Here is a 25,471-nt window from a genome sequence, read left to right as displayed (position 1 = left end):
ACATCACCTCTTGGAAGTGGAAGACTGAGACCCCACTTCAGACCTCTTCTTCCTCCTATTTGGATCTGGGGCTGATCATATACTTCAGCATTCTACTGGGCATGTCTGGCAAAAAGAATAGCATCAATTGATTGGGTATGTCTGACCGGCAGTTGTAGGTACTGATTGAGAGGCCTGGGAAGCTTCACCCAAGGCTGAAAGGGAGAGGGTGGTGGGTGGGGCCTGGGCTGATATCTAATGAAAATTTAAACCCCAGCTATGGCTATTTCAAAGAAAAGAAAAGTGGCTGATGATAAGCATGTAGCTCCAAGTAAGTGAACTGAAGAGTCTGTCTTTGTGCTAAAAATGTTCCTACATGATGCAAGGCACATTGAAATGGACACGTATTTAAAGTGGGGTCATGGATTCAAACGTTTCCAGAAGCCAGGCTGGCTAATTGCTTCAGAGGTGCACATTTTGGTATTTAAACATCTCTGAAATTGGAATGCATGTTACAATTGATAGCAAGTCTTAGTTTAACAACAGTGTTGTTGTTTTTCTTAGTGATTATAAAATAGTAGTATATCTTATAATCTTGTATAAGTGATTGTTTAGATTAGATTCATTGTAGGAAATGAGTGGCAAGTGACATGGGCCAGGAAAACCACACCGCTTAATGTCAGCCTTTCACTTTGAAAGAAAGGTATGGTGGAGAGCCTGGGTGGCTCAGTCAGGTAAGTGTCCAGCTTTGGCTCAGGTCATGATCTCAGAGTTCATGAGTTTGGGCCCCACATCAGGCTCTGTGCTGACATCTCAGAGCCTGGAGTCTGTTTCAGATTCTGTCTCCCTCTCTCTCTCTGCCCCTCCCCCACTCCCTCTCTCTCTCTCTCTCTCTCTCTCTCTCAGAAATAAAAATAAACATTGAAAACAACAAAAAAAAGAAAGGTATGGTTACAGAGACTTATTCTTTTAGAATAAGAAGCAACATAGGAGTGATGACTGATGACGAATGGCAACTGCTTTGCTGCCTCCATGTCCAGGAGCAATAGGGAGTGATGGCACCTGGCACCTTACCTCCAGGACTTCTGCTGTTCATTCCTTGCTGATTGTTGCCTGTGATGACGTCAGCCCAGTGGTGATAGGTGTTCTGAGTTTTCGTAGGAAGCCAGAAATCCAGAAAACTAGATCTTTACATCTATGTGAAACTTCTAATTTTAAAATACTGGCTTAATTGTTTTTTAACTATCTGGCCAAAAAGAAGAAAAGTATGTGCAAGTTAGCTCCAGCCTGGGAGTGCCCGGATAATCTCTGTTTTAAGGATTTAATATTAAGAGGCAGCATTAGACAAACCATGTTTTACAGTCAAGCTAAAAAAGAAAAAAAGAAAAATCAACCCAATGTCAAAGTTTAACATTAGGTTCGAGGCCTGGAATAGCAAATATTACAGAGCATATTACTTACATAGTTTCTAAAATTTCATCTTTGCCTCTTCTAAATAGAAGATAAGAAAATGTGGTTAAATCTGTTGAAGATGTTACATTTCCTGGTTATAAAAACATATTACTTTTTAATTTTTTTTAATGTTTATTCATTTTTGAGAGACAGTGCAAGCAGGGGAGGGGCAGAGAGAGAGGGAGACACAGAATCCGAAACAGGCCCCAGGCTCTGAGCTGTCAACACAGAGCCTGATACAGGGCTAGAACTCATGAACCGTGAAATCATGACCTGAGCCGAAGTTAGACACTTAACTGAGCCACCCAGACGCTCCTTTTACTTTTTACAATGCAGTCTTAGGTTTCCAAAGCAAGAGCATTTGCTTCCCACTGCTAAAGACTGACTGGTCAATGAAAGTCAGACCAAATTATCAGAAGACCAGGGTCCTGATTCTGCCTGTGTGACATTGGACGAGTAATTTAGCTTCTTTCAGCTTCACTGTCCTCATTTATAAAATAGGGTTAGTCATATCTGCCTCCATACCTTACATCAAAGTGTTATGTGAATATCAATTATTGGTAGTGCCCAAATCACATGAGTAGTTGGGCCAGCACAGACTCTTGAGTCTCAGATTCCCGATCCCAATCTCCTGCTCTTTTTGTAAACTATAACACTTATTGAAGTGATTGGATCATCAGCCAATGGGGTGAACAGATGAGAAAGCTTAAGTCAAGAGGTTATCAGAAAAAAAGTCAGCTACCATCTTGCAATCAGGGATAGCACGGAGTTTCTGTACAGCCGTCTCTGTACAGTCTCTTTTAGGCAATGTGTAGATGTTGAACCGAAGGATTAGCCTTTCACACTTTGAAGGTCTGCCCAGGAGAGACTTTTGCTGGGATTGACGGGCCTCTGTAGCGTTCTCACATAGCTTTCTCACAGACTGGCCTTCAGCTAGTTTCTTCCCTCATATTTTCATTCTATATTGCTTCATGAAGGAAAGAAAAGTTCCTACTTTTTTTTTTTTTTCTCTCTTGGTGAGAAAGTAAAGCTCTAGTTTGGATTATCAAGTAGTGGCCACACTTTACCCTGGTAGCTATGTCCAGTCTTAACTCCTTCAACACTTATCTCTAGCCATCTCAAATCCTATTTGGATGTAGGCATGGAATAAGTTACCAACTTTTTTAAAAAGGAAAAAATATCATCTTTAAAAAGATGTCACTCAAGAACTAGTGATATATTTCTAACTTCTTTTTTTAATTTTTTTAAAGTAAGCTCCCAACATGGAGCTTGAACTCAAGACCCTGAGATCAAAAGTCACAACGCTCTACTGACTGAGTCACCTAGGTGGTCCAATATATTTCTATTCTAAGTTGGACATTCTTTGTTTAAATTTTTATTTGAATTTAGTTAACATACAGTGCAGTATTGGTTTCAGGAGGAGAATTCAGTGATTCATCACTTACATACAACACCCAGTGCTCATCATAACCAATGCCCCGCTTAGTACCCATCACCCATCTAACCCATCTCCCACCCACCATCATATGTTTATGTTTTGTTTCTTAAATTCCACATATGAATGAAATCATATGTTATTTGTCTTTCTCTAATTGACTTATTTCTCTTAGCATAATACATTCTAGCTCCATCCACATTGCTGGAGATGGCAAAATTTCATTCTTGTTGATGGCTGAGTAATATTCCATTGTATATATATACCACATCTTCTTTATCCATCAGTCAATGGAATTTGGGCTCTCTCCATAGTTTGATTATTATTGATAACGCTGATATAAACATTGTGGTGTATATACCCCTTTAAATCTATATTTTGTATCCTTTGGGTGAATACCTAATAATACAATTGCTGGATCATAGGGTAGTTCTATTTTTAGTTTTTTGAGGAACCTCCATCCTGTTCTTGAGAGTGGCTGTACCAGTTTTCATTCCCACCAACAGTGCAAGAGGGTTCCCCTTTCTCCGCATCCTTGCCATAAGTTGGACATTCTTATATAAATTTTCTCCCACGGTCTCAAATTCAATCTGTCTGAGACCAAACTGATTGTCTTATCAAAATGACCATTCCCCTTTATCTCATTACTTCTGTCCATGGCATCACTACTTTTAGGTGTCAATAAATTTTCTCTGTAAAGGACCAGATAGTAAATACTTTATTTAGGCTTTGAGAGCAATAAGGTTTCTGTTACAACTACTTATCTCTGCTTTTGTACTACAAAGACCATATGTAAATGAATTAACAATGCTGTGTTCCAATAAAGCTTTACTTACAAAAGCAGTGGATAGTATGTGAACCATGCATAGTATGCCAATGCCTATCTCGAGTTCCTGGATGAAAATGTCAGAGTCAGTCTTGATTGTCTCCCTTCTTTAATTTTTACATCCAAGCAGTTCTCAAGTTGCAATAATTATTTATTTCAGTAATTCTTCTTATCCTTCCCTTCACTTCCCTTCTCACTGCTACTGTGCACCTGAATTCATTCTGTACAGTACTCTGATTCGTTCAACCAGCGATAAAGGGCCACATCCACTTATTGAAGAGGTACCAGAATTTCTAGAGGGAAGTTTTAAGAAGCATAGAGAATATTCTAACTTTATTTTTAGGGAAAGTGCCTATTTTATCAGAATATAAATTATAGCAAGTAAAACCTGATGAAATCTTAGATGGTGGGTCATGGCTAAAAATGGTGGTAAAACATGGCTCAAATCTAGAATTTCCCAAGGTATGCAGTGTTTGCAATTGGTGATGCCTAATGTGATGTTTGGTGGAACACAGACCAACTTTTAAAATATTAATACTTATGTTTTTATTTTAATGTATAGTTTATGGGAAAATATGACATCAAACCCATAATGTCACTGATTATTTATTGGAGTAAAGCTGAAGTATTTAGGTTTTAAAAAGTTGTAGTCCTAAAGAAAAAGTTAATATTGTAGGCAGAATGCAGACATGCTAACAGTCATCAAGATAGTAGCAGACTGGGGCACCTGGGTGGTTCAGTTAGTTGAGCATCCAACTCTCGATTTCATCTCATGGTTCATGAGATTGAGCCCTGTGTCAGGCTCCAAGATGACAGCACTGAGCCTGCTTGGGATTCTCTCTCTCTCTCTCTCTCTGCCCCTCCCCTGCACTCTCTCTCTTTCTCTCTAAACAAACAAACAAACAAACAAACAAACAAACATTTTTAGAAAGATGGTAGAAGATTAAAGTTTGAAAATCAGTGGCCACTTTGCCTGCTGTGGTTTCCATTATATTTGCCCACTAATTAACAGATCAGCCTTAGCACTTTGATTTTTCTTTCTTTATAAAACCTTCAGGGGCTCATCACTATTTGTCGAATAAGGTCAATCAAACTCTTGGCGTGCAATCGATGTCTTCTAAACCTGGGTCCAGCCTTTCAGTTTTCCTTTGCCTCCTGGATTCCCGAACAGTGCTCAAAAAGTACCAGTTGCATAAGATTTAATGAGTGTTCCAGAAAAGAGGATTTCATGGTCCAAACAGTTAGGGGAAGTGTTGTGTACTATATCCCTCTGTGGTATATTCTCAAGGAATTATACTACATTAAAGCCTTTGAGAAGACTTCAGGTAATGAAACTTGTTCATGTTTATTGGAGAACCCTTCTTTTGTGCAATCAATATTTGTGTTTACCAATTTACTTGATCATCTTTGTCAATAACCCTCTCTTCTAGATTGTGCATTAATGTCTTGTGCTTCTAGTGTACAAGGGAGATTGGTTTGGAAAATGCTGTCCTATACTGATATCCCCCACCCCCAATGCATACCGGTTAGCTATACTGGTTAGCTGTATACCCATTTTACTTTGCACTTCTGAGCCTTTGCTAATTATTCACTCTACTTGGGGTTGTTCTCTTCTTGTTCTTGAAATCTTCTCAACCAAGCAAGCTGATTTACCGCAACAGTAATGGTTCCCATTCTGAAGTCTTACCACTTCCCCCTCTTCCAGCATTTGTACCACCCAGAATCATGGTAGTTGTGTACCTGATCTTTTTTCCTTCTAGATTTTATGTTTCTCGGAGTTCTTCTTTACCATGTAATGCATTGCTTATAGTAGGAATTCAATAAATATTTGATGAATGATTACAATAGGGTGAAACTTGAAATAACTTATCTGTAATAAATAATAGAATTGGAATGTGAAGGATCTACATGGGGAGAGTGGTGTATGGGGAAGGATCTCTGGAAGGCTGGTATCTAGATATCTATATATCTGATATGTAGATATATATTAAACAGCTTTATTAATTGACATATAAACGTACATAATCTCATATCTGGAATTTAAGAAACATAACAGATGAACATAGGGGAAGGGAAGGAAAAATAAGATAAAAACAGAGAGGGAGGCAAACCATAAGAGACTCTTAAATCCAGAGAACACCTGAGGGTTGTGGAGGGCAGGAGATGGGCTAAATGGGTAATGGGCATTAAGGAGGGCACTTGTTGGGATGAGCACTGGATGTTGTATGAATCACTGGGTTCCACTCCTGAAACCAATACTGCATTGTTATGTTAACTAACTTGAATTTAAATAAATAAATTTAAAATAAAATAAGTGTAAAATCTGATAAATTCTGGGTTATGTATATATCCATGAAACTACCACCACAATCAAAGCAATAACATAATTATCACCCCCAAAAGTTTCTTCATGTCTCTTTGTAATCTGTACATCCCCCTCTTCCCTGCATCTCCAATTCAAGACAACTGCTGATCTGCTTTTGATCATTCTACATTGGTTTGCATTTCCTAGAATTTTATATAAAGGGAGGCATATTGTTTGTACTCTCTTCTTCCTGGCTTCTTTCACTCAACATAACTGAACCAATTCATGTGGTAGCATATCTGTTCCTTTTTATTGCTAGTATTATTTCATTATATAGCTATACCACAGTTTGTTTATCCATTTACCAATTGAAGGGCATTTGAGTTGTTTCTTGGTTTTGGCTATTAAAAATAAAACTCTTGGGGAACCTGGGTGGCTTAGTCAGGTAAGCCTCCGACTCTTGATTTCAGCTCAGGTTATGATCTCAGGGTTTGTGAGTTTGAGCCCCACCTCCAGCTCTGTGCTGACAGCACAGTCTGTTTGGAATTCTGTATCCCTCTCTCTCTGCTCTTTCCCCACTCACACTTTCTCTCTCTCAAAAATAAATAAATAGGGGTGCCTGGGCGGTTCAGTCAGTTAAGCGTCCAACTTTGGCTCAGGTCATGATCTCATAGTTTGTGGGTTCGAGCCCCATATCAGGCTCTGTGTTGACAACTCTGTGCCTGGAGCCTGCTTCAGATTCTATATCTCCCTCTCTCTCTGCTCCTCCCTGCTTGCATGCATGCATGCACGTGCTTTCTCTCCCTCTCAAAAATAAACAGTAAAAAATTTTTTTAAAAAAATAAACATTTAAAAAATAAAAAATAAAACTTCTATGAACATTTGTGCATAAGTCCTTATGTGAATGTATGGTTTCTTTTCTCTTATGTTAATATCTAGGACTTAAATGAATCATGCGCTAGGTGTATATTTAGCTTATTAAGAAACTGCCAGATTGTTTTCCAAAGTGACTGCAGCATTTTACATTCCTACCAACAGTGTGTGAGAGTTCCTGTTTCACCTCCTCAACAATGCTTAGTAATCTTTTTAATTTTAGTCGTTCTGATTGTTGCAAATGACATCTCATTGTGAATTTAACTGTATTTCCCTAATGACTAATGATGTTGAGCATCTTTTCATGTGCCTATTTGTCATTGATAGAGCTTCTTTGATGATGTGTCTATTAAAATATTTTGCCCAGGGGCGCCTGGGTGGCGCAGTCGGTTAAGCGTCCGACTTCAGCCAGGTCCCGATCTCGCGGTCCGTGAGTTCGAGCCCCGTGTCAGGCTCTGGGCTGATGGCTCGGAGCCTGGAGCCTGTTTCCGATTCTGTGTCTCCCTCTCTCTCTGCCCCTCCCCCGTTCATGCTCTGTCTCTCTCTGTCCCAAAAATAAAAAAAATAAAAAAATAAAAAGTTGAAAAAAAAATTTTAAAATATTTTGCCCATTTTCATAATGAGCTATTTGTTTTCTTATAGTTAAGTTTTGAGAGTCCTTTACACATTCCAGGTACAAGTCTTTTATTAGATACATATTTTATAAATACTTTCTCCCAGCCTGTGGCTTGTCTTTTCATTCTCTTCACAGTTTCATTTGAAGAACAGAAAATTTTTAATTTTGATCAAGTCTTTTTTATGATTCTTTTGTGTCATATTTAGGAAATTTGCCTAATCCAAGGTCACGAAGGTTCTTATATAGAGATCTGTGTTCCATTTTGAGTTCATTCTTGTGTATGGTGTAAGGCATGCATCAAAGATTTTTGTTTCATTTTTATTTTCACATGTGAATATCCGGTTATTCTAGCACCATCTGTTGAACAGATGAATTGCCTGTGCAATTTTGTCAATGGTAAATTGTTTATATAAGTGGGGTTCATTTCTGGACTCGCCATTCTGTTCCATTGACCTATTTGTCTATCTTGACAACAATACCAAACTGCCTTGCTAAATACCTAGCTTTACAACAGATCTTGATGAAAAGTCACATTTGGCCTCTAACTTTGTTCTTCTTTTACAAAGTCATTTTGGGTACTCCAGGTCCTTTACATTTTCATATGAATTTTAGAAACAGATTGTCAATTTCTACAAAAACAAAAAAACAACAAACAAAAACAAACAACAAAAACCATGATTGGGAAGGCTTTAAATATATACATCAATGTGGGAGAAACGACATTTTAACAGTATTGAGTCTTACAACCCATGCACCTGGTACATGTTTATGTCTCCTTTCTCTCAGCTCCTTTGTAGTTTTAATTATGTAAGTCACATTCATTTTTTGGCAGATATATTCCTATTTCATATTTTTGATGCTGTTGTACATAGTATTATTTTAACTTCAATTTGATTATCCATTGTTAATATATAGAAATGTAATTTTGGTATAGTGTTCTTGTGTCCTACAACCTTGTTAAATTTACTTATTGTAGGAGATTTTTCCTGCATGTTCCATCAGATCTACATAGATGATAATAGAGATATACCATCTGTGGGTAAAGGCAGTTTTACTTCTTCCTTTCTGATTTGGTTGACATTTATTTCTTTTTCTTAATTGATTGCACTGACTGAAACCTCCAGGACAATGTTAAATAGAAATGTTGAGAGTGAATCCCCTTGTTTTGTGTCTGATCTTAGGGAGAGCGCATTCAGTCTTTCACCAATAACTCCAAGTTAACTGTAGGTTTCTCGTAGATGCCCTATATCAGATTGAGAAATTACAGTTCTATTCCTACTCTGCTAAGATTTTTTTTTATAGAAAATTATATATTAGATTTTTGTCAAGTTCTTTTTAGGTGTTGATCAAGATGGTCATGCAGTTTTTCTTCTTTTAGGTTATTAGTATTATGAATTACATTGGCTGTTTTGTGAGTGTTAAACCAATTTTGTATTCCTGAGATATACTGTACTTGGTCATGTTGTATTTTCTCTTTTACATATTACTAGGTTTAATTTGCTAAAATTTGAATTTTTGCGTCTATGTTCCTGAGGGATGGATATTGATCTGCAGTTTTCTTGTCTTGTATTTGTCTTGTTTTCGCATCAGGGTCTCCTAGAATGAGTTAGGAAATATTCTCTTCTTTCAATTTTCTTGAAAAAGTTGCATGAAATTGCTATTATATCTTCCTTAAATATTTGATATAATTCACTAATGAAGTCATTTGGGTCTGGAGTTGTTTGGGGTTTTTTTTTGGTTTTTGTCTTTGGAAGGTTTTTAAAAAACAAATTCAGTTTCATTAATAGATATAGGGCTATTGAAACTATATCTTCCTGCGTGAGCTTTAGTATTTTGTGTCTTTAGAGGAATTTGTCCGTTCATCTAAGTTGTCAAATGTATTGGCATAAGATGTTCATAATATTCCCATAGTAAATTTATATTTGTTGGGACCTCTGGGTGGCTCAGTCGGTTAAGCATCTAACTTCAGCTCGAGTCATGATCTCACAGTCCATGAGTTTGAGCTCCAGGCCAGGCTCTCTGCTAACAACTCAGAGCCTGGAACCTGCTTCGGATTCTGTGTCTCCCTCTGTCTCTGCCCCTCCCTCACTCATGCTCTGTCTCTCTCTCTCTCTCTCAAAAATAAACAAATATTTTTTTAAAGTTTTTTTTTAATGTTTATTTTTGAGACAGAGAGAGAGAGAGAGAGAGAGAGGAAGCACGAGGGGGAGGGGGGCAGAGAAAGGGAGACATAGAATCTGAAGCAGGCTCCAGGCTTATTAGCACAGAGCCCCATGTGGGGCTCAAACTCACAAACTGCGAGATCATGACCTGAGCTGAAGTCAGACGCTTAACCGACTGAGCCACCCAGGCACCCCTAATAAACAACTATTTTTTAAAAAAACTAATACTTGTAGAATCTGTAGTGATGTCATCTCTCTCATTCCTGATATTGGTGATTTGTGTCTTCTTTCCTTTTTTCATAATTAGTCAGGATAGAGATTTATCAATGTGATTGGTCTCAAAGAACCAAATTTTGTTTTCATAGATTTTTTTCCTATTGTTTTTCTATGTTTATTTCATTGATGTGAGGTTAGCTTTATTATTTATTTTATTAATTCTTTTCTTCTGTTTACCTTGAGTTTAATTTGCTCTTTTTGTCAAGTCGCTGAAGGTGAAAGCTAAGATTGTGACCTTGAGAACGTTCTACTTTTCTTATATAGGCATTTAATATTATAAATTCTCCATAAGGACTGCTTTAGTGGCATTCTCAAATTCTTATATGTTGTGTTTATATTCTTTGAGTTAAAGCTACTTTCAAATTTCTTCTTTGATTCCTTCTTTGAACCATGGCTGGGGTTTTTTTAGAAGTGTGTTATTTAGTTTCCAAATATTTGAACATTTTCCAGATATCTTTGTATTATTGATTTAAGATTTAATCCTGTTGTAGTCATAGAATATATTTTCTATGTCTTGAATCCTTATAAATTTATTGAAACTTGTTTTATGACCCAGAATAGAATCTGTCTTAGTGTCCATGTGCACTTGAAAAGAATGTGTATTCTGCTCTTCTTAAGTATAGTGTTCTAGTAAATGTCAAACCAAGTTAGTTGATGATGTAGTTCAAGTCTTATGTATCCTTAACTGATTTTCTGCCTCGTGGTATATCAACTATTAAGAGCAAGGTACTGAAATCTCAGACTATAATTGAGAATTTGTCTATTTCTCCTTGCATTTCCATCAGTTTGGGGTCCCATATTTTGAAACTGTTATTAAGTGTATAAACTCTTGGAATAATTATATCCTCTTGACTAATTGGCCTTCTATAATTACGAAATGACCTTCTTTATGATAATATTCTTTGCTGTACAATTTACTTTAATATTAATGTAGACAATCCAAGTTTGTTTTGTCTAATTTTAGTACATTATGTTCCATAATTTTATCTTTTTTTTAATGTTTATTTATTTTTGAGAGAGAGAAGGACAAAGCATGATGGGGGAGGGGCAGAGAGAGAGGGAGACACAGAACCCAAAGCAGGCTCCAGTCTCTGAGCTGTCAGAGCCTGACACAGGGTTCAAACCCACGAACCGTGAGATCATGACCCGAGTCGAAGACGGACTCTTAGACAGCTGAGCCACTCAGGCGCCCCCATAATTTTATCTTCAGTCTAATTGTCTTTCTCTAGTTGAGGTGAATTTCTTGTCAGCAACATACAGTTGGGTTAGATTTAAGTCTGTCATCTTGCTATCTATTTTCTGTTTGTCCCATTTTTTCTTTGTTCCCTTTCCCCTCCTTTTTATCATTTCTACTGGATTGTTTTTATGTGTCTTTTTATCTCCTTTGTTGGCTTATTACCTATAATTCTCTATTTTGTTATTTTAATGGTGTCTTAGGGTTTATACTATACACCTTTGACTTAGTCTACCTTCAGTTAATATTATACCACTCCACATATAGTATAAGAACTTCACAATGTCATTCCTTCCTTCCTAGCCTTTATGCTTCTGTTGTCATACATTTCACTTATACATATGTTATAAGCCCCACAGAACATTATTATTTTTTTGTTTAAAAAGTTGGTTTAAATATTTTCTTTATTTAAAAGAGATTTAAATAATATGAAAATAGTCTTATCATATTTGCCCCTGTAAACATCATTCCCATTGTCCTTTATTCCTTTGTGTAGATCTAGATTTCCATTTGCTATCATTTTCCTTCCCTCTGAAAGACTTCCTTTAATAATTCGTGGAGAACATTGGAGTGCAAATCTGCTGATGATTAATTCTTTCAGTTTTTGGTTTTGAAAGATATTTTCACTGGTGCAGAATTCTACCTTGACAACTTTTTTCTTTACATACTTTAAGTATGTTGTTTCACTTTCTTCTCGTGTCTTTTTTTCCTCCAAGAAATCTGTCATTCGTATCTTTATTTTTTCATACTAATATGTTTTTTTGCTACATCTAAGATTTTTCACTTTACCTTGGTTTTGGTGTGTGTTGGTGTAGTTTTCTCTGTTTCTTGTGTTTAGTGTTCGTTGAATTCTTGGATCTCTAGCTTTTTAGTGTTTCAAAAATTTGGGAAATTTAGGGCTGTTATTTCTTCAAATAGTCTTTCTGTCCCTGCTACAATCTGCTTTCCTATAAAGAGTCAATTTTTTTAGATTGTTTCTATTCCTATGTGTACAAGTTCAGTCATCTTTTCATCTGTAATATCTAATCTGTCATTATCCCATGTAGTGTATTTTTCATTTCACATATAATTTTCACATCTAGAAGTTCAATTTGTTTTTTTTATATATATCTTCCCTGTCTCTACTTAACTGTTTAAACATGTAAAATACAATTAATTATAAAAACTGTTCTTCTCTACTACCTTAACATCTGTGTCAGTTCTGGGTTTTGATTGATTATTCTTCTCATTATGGCCCATGTTTTCCTGACCCTTCACATACCTAGTAATCTTTAATTGGGTGTCAGACTTTGTGAATTTTACCTTGTTGCATGCTACCTGTTTTTGTATTCCTATACATCCTTTAGTTTTGTCTTCTGGTACAATTAAGTTACTCAGAAACAGATTGATCCTTTTAGATCTTATTTTTATGCTTTATTAGGTGGGTCTAAGCAGTGCTCAGTCTAGGGGTTTTACTGAAGCAAAACTCTTCTGAGTGCTTTACCCAATGCATCATGAATTATGAGTTTTCCAGGTTGGTTGGTGGGAGCAGGCACTGCCAGCCCCGTGTGAATGCCAGACCCTGTTCCTTTCAATATTTCTAGAGGATTCTTTCTCCAGATTCAAGTATTTTTCTTATACACATGCTGATCATTATTCTCTCCCCATATTTGTAAGGATCCCTCTGTTGATCTCCAGGATCCTCTCTCTGTGCATCTCTATCCTCTCCGGTAATCTCTCCTTTGAACTCTAGCTCCCTCGTTCTCCCCAGATCCTCAGCTCTATTTCCTCAACTGAGAGTCCACCAGGTTACTTCTGGGTTTCCGCTCCCTGCATGTCCTGGAAACTTTCTCAAAGCAATAAGCTGGGGCAATCATGGGCCTCACTTTGTTTCTTTTTCCCATTGATCAGATCTGATATCCTGTCTCTTGGAAATGATTATTCCATAGCTTTTTTTTTTGGTCTGTGTGGGTTTTTTTGTTTGTTTTTTGTTTTTGTGTGTTTGTTGGTTGGCTGGTTATTTCAGGCAAGAGAATAAATCTGATCCCTATAACTCCATTTTGGCCAGAAGTGAAAGTTTAATAAATCATTTTTTTCCTCCTTCAAGGTCAGCTGGTGTTCAGGTGATCTAATCTGCGTTCTGAGTTGTTTGGGCTTGGCTGATTTCCTTTGTCTATACTTATATATATAATATATATGTTGTGTTTATATTCATTCAGTTAAAGCTACTTTCAAATTTCTTTTTTGATTTCTTCTTTGAACCACAGTTGGGTTCAATATATATACATACGTGCATGTGTATATATATACACATGCACGTATGTATATATATGTGCACATATGTATATACATGCGTGTATGTATATACACGCACGTATGTATAGATACATACATGTATGTATATGTGTATGTATCTATACACACGTGCATGTATGATACATATGTATGTATCTATACATATACATATATGTATGTATCTATATCATTTATATACATATATATAAATGAATGAGGAATGTTTGGTTTAGCTTAAAGTGTGGAAATCAGCCTGAAAGTTTTACAGAGAAGTTAGTAGTAGCTATTGAGATCATTTTGGATGAAATGCTACTAATTTCAAAGAAGTCATGGGTAAAGTGTTGAAATTTTCTTAGACCTAGCATCAATTTCTGGGGAAAATGTGTATTTATAAAGGTAACTATAATTATCATTTAACACATTTGTTTTCTTATTTAAAAATTAGAGGACAATGTATATAAAAATATGCAAGAATCAAAGGAAACCCACATATCCAATCACCTGGATGAAATTGTTGCTGCTGTCAGCATTACACCTAGAAAGAAGATCCAAAACAAGCTGCCTCAGACAGCACTATTCCAGCCTCCTCGAGAGAAACTCCACCTCTGTGAAGAGAAAGCGAAGTCTTATTCTAGCAGTCACGAAGTAAGGATCCTTCATTTTCTACACCTGTGCTCTGATAATGACTGAGCGTCTAGGCTCTATTTCTACCCTCTTTGGTACAAGAGAGTATATAGGGGATGAGTGGGTGTAGCCCCTCGGGGCTCCAAGCACATCACTTGGTACAGTCAACATTGTATTTGCTGAATGAATGCACAAATGAACAAACAAGTCTGTCCTGACCTCTGGCAAGTGTGTACTAGACCACTGGGTTGTAGGTTTGATCTACTGCCATCTTTTTCCATCAATGAATAAACATTTATTGAGCTCCCCCTAGTGCCAGGTCTAGGCACGGGAATATAACAAAGCAGACAAAGCTTCTCCTCTTGATCTTGTTTTCTGAAAGTTTTACTCATTCACTTGCTTATTCCATATGCATTTTTCTGCCACCACTTAGGTGTTGGGCCCTGTTTGTCCATCCATTTATTTCACAGATATCTATTGTATACCTAATATATGCCAGGTGCTGTGCAGGTGCTGGGGGCACGGATGGGAAAGCTAGCCTTTGCCTTGGAGGGACTCGTGGTTTGATTGGGATGATAGGCAGGGGGACAGACAATGGTAGTCAGTGTGATAAGTTCTGTGATGGACTCAAGTTTGGGTGAAATAGATGCAAAACGTAGAGGAAGGGGGAGGCAGTGGGCACGGAGGTGGTGAAAGGAGATCAGTTAAGGCATGCTTCTTGGGATGGGAGTGACTTGGCCTGCACTGATAACAGTGCTTAGGAGTTGGCCAGGTAAGAGCGAAGACGATAGTGTTCTGGGCAGGGGTAGCAGATATAGAATAGTATTATTCTGTATAGTATAGTATTATTAGCTATAGTCATAATGTTGTATGTTATATCCCCAGGACTTATTTATTTTATAACTAAAAGTTTGTACTTTTTGACTGCCTTCACCCTTTTTACACACCCCCCAACCCCGTAACAACCACCTGTCTGTTCTCTATATCTATGAAGCTTTTCGTTGTTGTTTTTTAAGATTCCACATATAAGTAAGATCATACAGTGTTTGTTTTTCTCTGATTTATTTCCTTAGCATAATGCCTCGAGTCTATCCATGTTGTCACAAATGGCAGAACTCCCTTACTTTTTACAGTTGAATAATATTCCATTATATATATGTATCATATTTTCTTTATTTATTCACCCATCCATGGACACTTAAGTTGCTTCCATAGGATTCAGGCTTTAGTGACATAGCGCAGGAAATGAGGTTGGATTATGGAAGGAGCTGGGGCCCAGAGGGTGTTCAATGCCCAGAGAAGGAGTTTAGATTTCCTCCTAAAGGTATTAGAAACTCTCCTAGGATGATACGTAGGAGTGTCACAAGCAGATTTGAGCGTCTGGAATGATCACTCACATAGCTGAGTGGAGGAAGGGTGAGAAGGGAGCAAAATTGGAGGAGGAGGCCCAGTTCAGAAGATATTTGTAATTATACCAGCAAGGAATTAGAAGCGCCTGAACTACATGTTGCAGGGTCAGTAAAGATGCTAAGATCTTCTGGCAGGAATTTGGAAATGTGACTCAGGAAGACCTGGTGACTGAGGGGATGTAGGGGTTGTAGAGGCAAGAGTGAATCAGAGTGGATGTATACAATTCATGACTTAGGTCTCAGCCAACTTGGGTGACTAGAGGCTTGCCAGACCCTTTGCCATTAAATGAATACAGGCGGAAGAGCAGGATTATGGAGAGGAGGCATGGATTTGGTCTTGAATGTGTACTTATTCATTATGCAACAGATCGGTATGCACTGTGTGCCAGGCTGTGTGCTAGGTAGGCACTGGGCTGGCAGCCTTTCTCAACCAGAGTCCTGCAAGAGAATGAAGCCTTAATGCCCTAAGGCATTCAATGTGTGTAAAGAATTAGCTTCTCTTCTGTGGGTCTAGGATGGCACTAAATTATTTTCTTTGTTCTGCAGTTCACTTGGATACCGTGGTGAACAACGCAGGCAGGTTGCATGGCCTCATGGAGCTGAGGGGCAGTCCGCATTGCAAATACTCTAGCAAGCCAGAGGCTATGTCAAGTGCTATTGAGGAAAGAGTGCTGTCTATGAACAGGTGACGTAAGAGCTGAGACCTTAGGAAGTGAAGGAGCCAGCTTGGAGGAGTTAAGGGAAAAGAGTTCTAAGGAGAGGAAACAGCACATGTAAAATCTATGAGGTGGGCACAAGCGAGACATGTTTGAAGTGAGAAAGGAAGCTACAGACTGACGTGAAATGCAGTTGGAGAGGCAGGCAGTTCACTTAGGACCTTGCAGGTCTCCAGCTAAGTGCCGTGCGAGCCCTTAAAAGTGTTTTCTGGAAAGTATTAACATGATGTAATTTGCTTTTTAAAATAACCTTTTGTTGGCATTTTTTTACTTTAAAATACTTTCAGACTTACAGAAAAGTTACAAGACTCACCAGTTGCTAACATTTGCTTTATTTCTGTGTGTGTGTGTCATTATTTTTCTCAATTATCTCAGAGTAAATTACAGATATTATAGATTTACCCCTAACTATCTTAGAGGATACTCCTACATACCCACAGGATCATGATTAAAATCAAGAAACTGGAGGAGCACTGGGTGTTGAATAGAAACCAATTTGACAATAAATTTCATATTAAAAAAATAAAATAAAATTAAGAAACTAATATTGGTATAATATTATTATCTAATCTGCTAACCTTACCCATATTTCTTGAATTATCTCAATAGCGTCTTTGGCAGAAAAAAAATCAGACAGATCCGTGCTCTGCTCTATTAATTCACATAGAATATTGTTGTGAAGTCTCTTTAGCCTTCTTTAATCTACTAGAACGATTCCTTGGCCTGCCTTTGTCTTTCATGATCTTGATATTTTTGAAAAACTTACTGTGTTAGTCTGCTCTGGCTGCCACAATACAACACCACAGACTTGGTGACTGAAGGAAGTTTAAGAGCAAGGTTCCAGCAGGGTCTGTGTCTGGTGAGAGCTCTCCCCTTGGGCTGTAGATGGCTGCCTTCTTGCTGTGTGCTCACATGACCTCTTTGTGTTGGGGGGCAGTGGTAAAGAAGGGGGAGAGAAAGGTGACGCTTCTTATAAGGACAGTAATCCTGTTGGATCAGGGCCCCACCTTTATGACCTCATTTAACTTCAATTACTTCCTTAGAGGCCTGTCTCTAAATGCCACATTGGGGGTTAGAGCCTCAACATATGAATTTGGAGGGACACAAATATTCAGTCCTTCACAAGTACACTCCAATTATTTTGTACAGTATCTCTCAATTTGCTTTTTTCATGTGTGTCCTCATGATTAGATACAGGTTGTCCATTCTGGGCCAGAATTCCACAGACAAGACCTAGGGGTCTTTTTTAGTGTATCACAGCAGGACGCATATGGTGTCCTCTTGTCTCCTTACCGTGATGCTAACTTTGATCACTTGGTCCAGGTGCTGTCTGGCAGGCTTCTTCTCTATGGAATTACTATTCTTCCCTTTGTAATTAATAAGTATCTTGTGGGAAGATTCAGCAAAACTGTGTGTGTGTCCTTTTCCTCATTAAAATGTCACCCCCTAGTTTTAGCGTCCATTAATGATTCTCACTTGAATCAGTTATTACTACGATGTTTGCCAAATGGCAAATTCTCTGACCTCAGCATTCTTTCAATATTTATTTGGCATTTCTATAAGGAAGAGTGTTCCTTGTTTACACTCTATTATTCACTCATTTATATAAGTTATGGGCTCAGGAAATTGCTTTTGAAATGTATTACCATCTATTATAATCGTCAAAACATGAATTGTTTCATATTTGCCGGTATTTGCCCCTTCACACTGGCTCCAACCTCCTCGATACGTCCCCATTGATCTTTACTCATTTCAGACACAGCAAGATTTTTCAGAGTCATCTTATACTTTCCCTGCTCCAGCTGTGGATTCTTAGCAAAGAATAGTGTTTAGACACCAAGATTTGGGTATTAAAAACTTAACTCATTTTTATTTTTTTATTTAAAAAAAATTGTTTTTGAACATTTATTTATTTTTGAGAGAAAGAGACAAAGTGTGAGCAGAAGAGGGACAGAGAGAAAGGGAGACACAGAATGAGAAGCAGGCTCCAGGCTCTGAGCTGTCAGCACAGAGCCTGACGCGGGGCTCGAACTCACGAGTGGTGAGACCATGACCTGAGCTGAAGTCGGAAGCTTAACTGACTGAGCCACTCAGGCACCCCAAAAACTCATTATTAAATATATATATGGCCAGACCTACTGATCATCAGAGCTGCATATTTTAATGTTAAGGAGTTAAAGAAATTTCAGGTGGCCCAAGAATGGTTTTGTGAAAAGAGCTCTGGACTTGGCCTCAGGGAGCTGAATTCTAAGTCTCGACTCTACCATTTGGTGATAACTCCTTTCATCTCTCCAGATTTACATTTCTTCTTTAAATTAAAGGGATCAGATTATATTATTTCCAAGGCACATCCCAGTTATGAAATTGTCTGCCTACTTATACTTCTCTTCTGTCTGCCTCCTCCTCATGCCTGTTGGATGAAGCCACTGGAACTGGCAGAATAAAGATCAGAAAGCCAAAGGGATATTTGGAGTGTGCATTCTAGCAAGTAAAAAGGTTGAGGGAGGGCAGGCTGCTCTTCTGTACCCCAGTTGCAGGTAGTGAGGACCCAGGCTACGATTGAGGGGTCTGACTTTCAGTCTACATAGCCCTCTTCTTAGAAATCTGTGGTTGGGATAGATTCATTGTCAGATCAGGTCCTCTCTCTTTCTGCTAGACTGTCTGTCTAGACTCCCAAGTGTTTTCATCATTTCTTTCTTTTTTCTTCACTGTATTCACTTGCTATGTCTCCAAGGAAGCCATTCCCTAAACTCCCAGCTTTAGCTGGACTCTATCTACAAAGAGACAATCCACTGCCAAGATGGCTCCCTCCTCTGATTGACTAATTGGTGTCAGCTATTGGTACCTTTCTACAAGGGCCTCTCTTTAGGCTTCCTCATAGCATGGTGGTTAGGTTATCAGTTTCCTAGGGCTGCCTTAGCAGAATACCTCAGACGAGGTGGCTTAAACATCAGAAGTTTATTTTCTCCAAGTTCTGGAGGCTGCAAGTCCAAGATCAAAATGTTGGCAGGGTTGATGTCATTTGGAGGCTTAGCTTGAATATGGTGCCCTCTCCTCATCTCCTCACAATTTTTTTCTTTCTGCGTGCCCATCCCTGGTATTTCTTCCTCTTCTTATAAGGACATCAGTCATGTTGGGTTAGGGCTCTACCCTAACGGCCTCATTTTAACTTACCTCTTTAAAGACCCTCTCTCCATACACTGTCACATTTTAAAGTACTTGGGCCTCCAAAATTTGAGTTTAAGGTGCAGTGGGGACACAACTCAGCCCACAATTGTGTTCTGTTTCTAAGAAGAAACAGAAAACGGAAGCGGCCAGTTCCTTAAGACCTGGGCCCCCAAACTGGCACTGCATCATCCCATCCATATTCTATCAGCCAGTTATAAAGCCCAGATTCAAAGGGAAGGAGACAGAGATCCCCTATCTCTGGATGGAAAGAGTCAAAGGATTTTGGAGCTATATTTTAAAACTACCAGCCTTGCTTTGAGTGTATTGCTGCTCCGAGCTGACCTGAGCTGGACGTACCAGCTCCCTGTTCTCTTGGTCCAGACACTGAACATAAATGGACTTCTCACTGCTTCAATGAAATCTGTTTGTCAGTTGCCAACCTCATTTGCTATGCTGATACCCTAGGCTGCTAAGAACGGTATTTGAATGGAGAACCAGAGAGCCTTATTTGAAAACTGGTACCACTTGCCCTCTGGTGCTTGAATGTGTAGTAGCTGTTCATAGATGGGCAGCGAAAGCCTAGGGAATGGTTAGATGTCTGCTCTACTTTTTCTATTTCTTCTTTATTTGTTATCTTTCTCATAAGGTACTAAAAGTTTAAATGTTTTATCCATTTAAATATACTATAAAGTTTATTCATTTCTGTCAGGTATTGTCTATTTCACCCTAATAGATGAACCGCCCACGGCCCAAAACAGATCTTTGTCTATTTTCTTCTCTGATGTATCCCTGGCACCTAGTAGGTACTCAGGAAATATACACTGAATGGACAAAAATGCTAGTTGACTTTGTGCTTTGTGACTCTGTGTTTTCAAGTCATCTAGCTCGTAAGCCCATTTTCTGTCCGTCACAGTATGAACAGGCTGTCCGCGAGCTTGTACGCTGCATGGCGCTGACGAGAATTTGCTATGGTGACTCACACTGGAAACTAGCAGAGGCACATGTTAATCTGGCCCAAGGCTACCTCCAGCTGAAAGGTGAGTTCATCTCCAATGGTGGCGGGAGGGGGAGAGGTAACAATCCATGGGTTTCTGCTGTTTCGTGCAAATGTGACTCACACATAACTAGAAGGATTCAGTTTTCTTGAATATTCTCCTCTCCACCCATTGAGTAGCCATCTCATTTCAGAAAGAGTGAATGAGATTTTTTTATATAATATATAAAAAAGAGAAGGAAGATTTTAGCCCTTTGGAGGGCTTTGGAGAGCCCTTTATTTATGATCTTAAAAGTAGGGTTCTTGGGAGAGAATTGTTAGCTTTGAAGGTATTGCAGAAGGGGCCCAAGGCATGGAGCATGGGCCTACAATGGGATCCATTCACATTTGTTTTGATGGAGAATTTCTTGCCTGTAAGCAACACCCCTCCCCCCCAAAAAAACATAAATAAGAGATGAAATCAAGCCAGCAGTAAACAAAAGTTCATGTATTGGCTCATACAACTTGAAAACGCATGGGTAAAACTTGCTGTAGACAACCAGGTGTCTACACAGGTTAAACCAGGTGTTCAACCAATGTCATCAGATTTGTGTTTCTCTCTTAATCTACCCCTTGGCTCTGTTTTTCTCTGCATGGACTTTGTTCTTACCCAGGCTTTGCCCATCTGGCAGCAGCAAGGCTTGCAGAAGTTTTATTTAGACTTCCTTCATCAGCATTCCCAGGGAGAAAAAAAAAAAGAATGTCTTTTCACCAAAATGTCAGGAGTTGGGGGTTCTATTGGGGCTGACTTGGATGGTAGGTCAAAGGCAAGGAATAGTCAGATGATAGATCTGCCTTTTGGCTCCACTAGATCCTGGAGGACAGGCTGACCTTGGCTAAATCACATGCATTGGGTGTACAGGGGCTGGGCATTCTCAGAAGAAAACGAAGGAAGGAGGAATGGATGCAGGGAAGGCAAAAAACAACAGGATATCATGTCTTCTCCTTCTCCTTCACCCAGGACGAGGTGTACAAGAGTACATCTCTGTACTCCTTTCTTCAAAGTGATGATAATGATGGTGGTACTAACTTCCCAGGATGGATCCAGTGAATAAATAAAATAACAAGAAGTGGGAAACACCACAGTGCTAAGCACAGAATTGCCACCCAATGAATTTGGTCAAATCTGATTATTAACTGGTCCCACTTGTTAGATCAAAGATTTTTAGAGCCAGAGGGGACCCTGGAGATCATCTAGTTCAAACCCCAGAACCCCCTCCTATATTTTTAGATCCAGAGGAGACAAATGAGATGAAACAACTTATCCAACTTATAATGTTAGTAGGGTTTTGGATGCCAGCACCAGTGACCTGGCATCTGGGATTTCAAATAATGCTTTTCTTCCATAGGCTGCTACCTTTTTGCATGATAGTCTTTCTTTCTCAAGTTAAAGTGAGAGCGGGTACCTGGGTGACTCAATTAAGTGTCTGACTCTTGATTTTGGCTCAGGTCGTGATCTCAAGGTCAGGAGAGCCAGCCCCTCATAGGACTCTGTGCTGAGCATGGAGAGTACTTAGGATTCTCTCTCTCCCTCTCTCTCTGCCTTTCTCCTGCTCATGTACTCTCTCTCAAAATAAATAAATAAAATTTTTAAGAAATACAATACACCACTAACTTTTGTAATATTGCATGTGTAATTGGCACTAAAAAATCACTGGTAGGTTGATTAAATATGTACTTTAAAAAAATTAGACAATCTATAAGAGTTCCCACATGAAGGACATACCTTGGAATTTCTCCATCAGAAAGTATATTCTTCCATTTTATAGACATCAGAACAGCATTAATTTTGTATTTTGGCAGCTTCTTAGAGATTCTGAGATACACTTTCATAAAAAAAAAAAAAAAAAAAAAAGACCAGGGGTGTATAGATGTGGATAGAATGAAGGACGTCAATGTGGGGGGAAATGGTTGGGAGTATGGAGAAGTGAAAAGCCCTGAAACCTAACTGGCAACCCCCCTTGCCACCCTTACTACATATTAATAAGCCCATGGAAGAACACTGGAACACAGTGGGGAATTCGTTCTTGGTAGAGATTATTTTCCTTGATGTTGTCCCATGTTGTCATATTAGCCAACAAATATATAGGAATAAGGTTGTAGCACATTAGCCCATTCTGTCATTGGAATTGTATCTGTAAAGTGTTTTTAGATATCATTGTATTTTTATTATGTTAAAATAACCCTCTAAAGTTATGATTATAGATGGATAAGCAGAAGATTCAGAATTTTTAGTATTAAGATTGCTGTCATACAGCCAGAATGAAAATTCATGAATATCTTATTTCCTGCCCAGAATGCTATAGTCCTTGCATTCCGTTTGTTTTCTTATGATTATTTAGAATATATTTCATATCTGATATTGGTGAGGTTTCAAAGTTGTTCAATTCCCGCTCATGCTGTTTAATTTCTAGAAAGACCATTTGGGGGAGATTTATCTTGAGTACTAGGTGTAAGCCACTGCTTTGGTTTTTACAGTCAGGACAATATTTCATGCTGCCCTGATATATCTCTATGTGTCACTTGACAGTCTGTGGAGGAGACCTAATTTTATTTCCTGGCCATAGATCATTATGGTCATGTGCCCTGCTGACATGAAAGAGAAACTGAGACCTCTTTTCCTTTGTCCACAGGACTGTCCCTGCAAGCAAAACAACATGCAGAAAAAGCCAAAGAAATCCTCACCAACTCCATCGTGCCTCCCTATAACGACAATACAGAGGTTTTCAAGTGTTCGATTGAGCTATTCCATACCATGGGGAGAGCCTTACTCTCCCTTCAAAAGTATCCTTTTGCTTCTAATATTTACACGTAGAAATGCCATTCATAATGCCTATGTTTAATTTTTCAAGGCCAAATCAAAAGCTGACAGATGACTCGGAAAGGGTGATGGGAAGTTTAAGAGCCAAGGATGTCCCAAGAACTGGGGTCCCAGAATCTAGAACTATGTGTGACGTTTCCTGAACACAACTCAGGTTTAAAGAAGCTTCCGAGAATTTGACAAAGGCAGAGACACTTGCAAAGGAGCTGCTGCAATGTGGAAGGATTGTAAAGGAGGAATGGATAGAAATTCAAGCACGGATCAAATTGTCATTTGCACAGTAAGTTTCCGGTTTAGGGTGTTTTGAATGCATGATGGCAGGAGGTTCTGGCAGAGAACCTGCCTGCTTTCAGGCAGAAGGAGCTTCTCCCATGATGCTGTGTCCATGGCTTCTCCATGGCCACTGTCCAGGAGCAAAAGAGGACCATGGTCATATCAGAGCATCCACAACCAAGGCACATACACCGTTGATGCAATTATATATAATATACACACATGTAGATAGGTAGATAGATAGATAGTGCAATTACATACATGTGATGAAATTATACACTCACTCCTGGGTCCTAGAGTTCTGATGTCACTCCTTTGACTTTCTATTTCTTGCCTGCTCTCCTGAACCCCCTCCTCTGTATTTATTTATTTATTTATTTTTTCAACGTTTATTTATTTTTGGGACAGAGAGAGACAGAGCATGAACGGGGGAGGGGCAGAGAGAGAGGGAGACACAGAATCGGAAACAGGCTCCAGGCTCTGAGCCATCAGCCCAGAGCCTGACGCGGGGCTCGAACTCACGGACCGCGAGATCGTGACCTGGCTGAAGTCGGACGCTTAACCGACTGCGCCACCCAGGCGCCCCCCCTCCTCTGTATTTAAATCACCATATATTTCATACCACAGAGAGGAAGAAGATATTTGTCATACACATAACTGGCAAAGGCTTATATCTAGAATCTGTAAAAAAAACTCCTATATATCAATAAAACAAAGACAGACAACGGAATAGAAAAGCAGGCAAGAGACTTCACACACACACACACACACACACACACACACACACACATACACACACATGCCCGCATAGCTAATAAACATCCTAAATGTTCCATTTCATCAGTCATCAGGGAAATTAAAATTAAAATCAGAAGATGCTACTACATCTCCACTAGAATGGCTAACTTTTTAAAAGGACTGATAATATCAAGTGTTGGTAAGGATGTCATGCTCTTATATGGTTTCTCATATGTTGTAGTTTAGAATGTATTTGGTATGACTACTTTAGAAAATGGTTTGGCTTCATCTTCTAAATTTGAATATTTGCCTACTCTGTGACACAGCAGTATCACTCCTAAATATAACACAAATGCACACATATGTTCATCAAAAGAAATGGCCAAGAATGTCCAAAGCTACATTATTTTTAATAGCCAAGAATTGGAAACAACCCAACTGTTCATCAAAACTACTATAGATAAATGGGTGATGGGCATTGAGGAAGGCACTTGTTGGGATGAGCACTGGGTGCTGTATGTAAGCCAATTTGACAATAAATTATATATTTTTTAGAAAAGTACAATAGATAGGGGCGCCTGGGTGGCTCAGTTGGTTAAGTGTCCAACGTCAGCTCAGGTCACGATTTCACAGTTTGTGAGTTCGAGCCCCATGTCAGGCTCTATGCTGACAGCTCGAGCCTGGAGCCTGCTTCAGATTCTGGGTCTCCCTCTCTCTCCCCCTCTCCCACTCACACTCTGTCTCTCCTTCTCTTTCTCAAAAATAAATAAACATTAAAACAAAATTTTAAAAAAGTACAATAGATAAAATTGTGATCTGTTCATTCATACAAAGAAAATGATCAAACTCCTCCTTTGCCTAACATCACGGATGACTCTCACAAACATAATGCTTAATGAAAGAAACCAGACCCAAAAGAATTCATACTGTAAGATTCCATTTATGTAATGAGAAGAGGAAGGAAGTAATGACTGGGAGTGCCTGGTAGTCCAGAATTTCTTCCTGTCTAGAAGTAGATATTCTGTCTTGTATTGTAAGACAGGAAATAAGCAAGTCAAGGGTCTAATATCGGGCATTTATTGCATCTAATGTTACTAGAACTTAATGTCGAGTGGTGTTGCTACAAAAGAGGGTAAATTATCCTCCGCCAGAATCCGGTACCTCCTCTAAAAATTCTTTCCAAATCAGCAGTACTAAATCTTGCCGGCAGATGGCGCGCCTTGTACGCATCTGTGCTGAATATCCAACAAGAATTAG

The 25,471-nt window shown here is 38.7% G+C and overlaps 1 protein-coding gene across 2 annotated transcripts in view; it reads left to right on the top strand.

Annotated features, from left to right (window-relative positions):
- Window positions 1-25,471, top strand: part of TTC23 (tetratricopeptide repeat domain 23) — a 101,430-nt gene that overhangs the window by 10,175 nt on the left and 65,784 nt on the right. For both annotated transcript variants that reach the window (XM_030317484.2, XM_030317485.1), the window contains exons 2-5: window positions 13,878-14,077; window positions 20,263-20,386; window positions 23,016-23,166; window positions 23,358-23,483. In XM_030317484.2, coding sequence (XP_030173344.1) covers window positions 13,898-14,077; window positions 20,263-20,386; window positions 23,016-23,166; window positions 23,358-23,483 — 581 coding nt within the window. In that variant the 5' untranslated portion in view covers window positions 13,878-13,897. The remainder of the gene's footprint in view (window positions 1-13,877; window positions 14,078-20,262; window positions 20,387-23,015; window positions 23,167-23,357; window positions 23,484-25,471) is intronic.

Source organism: Lynx canadensis, chromosome B3 (genome assembly GCF_007474595.2).
Source record: "Lynx canadensis isolate LIC74 chromosome B3, mLynCan4.pri.v2, whole genome shotgun sequence".
Classification (NCBI taxonomy): Eukaryota; Metazoa; Chordata; class Mammalia; order Carnivora; family Felidae; genus Lynx; species Lynx canadensis.
This window is presented reverse-complemented; position numbering and strand designations above follow the sequence as displayed.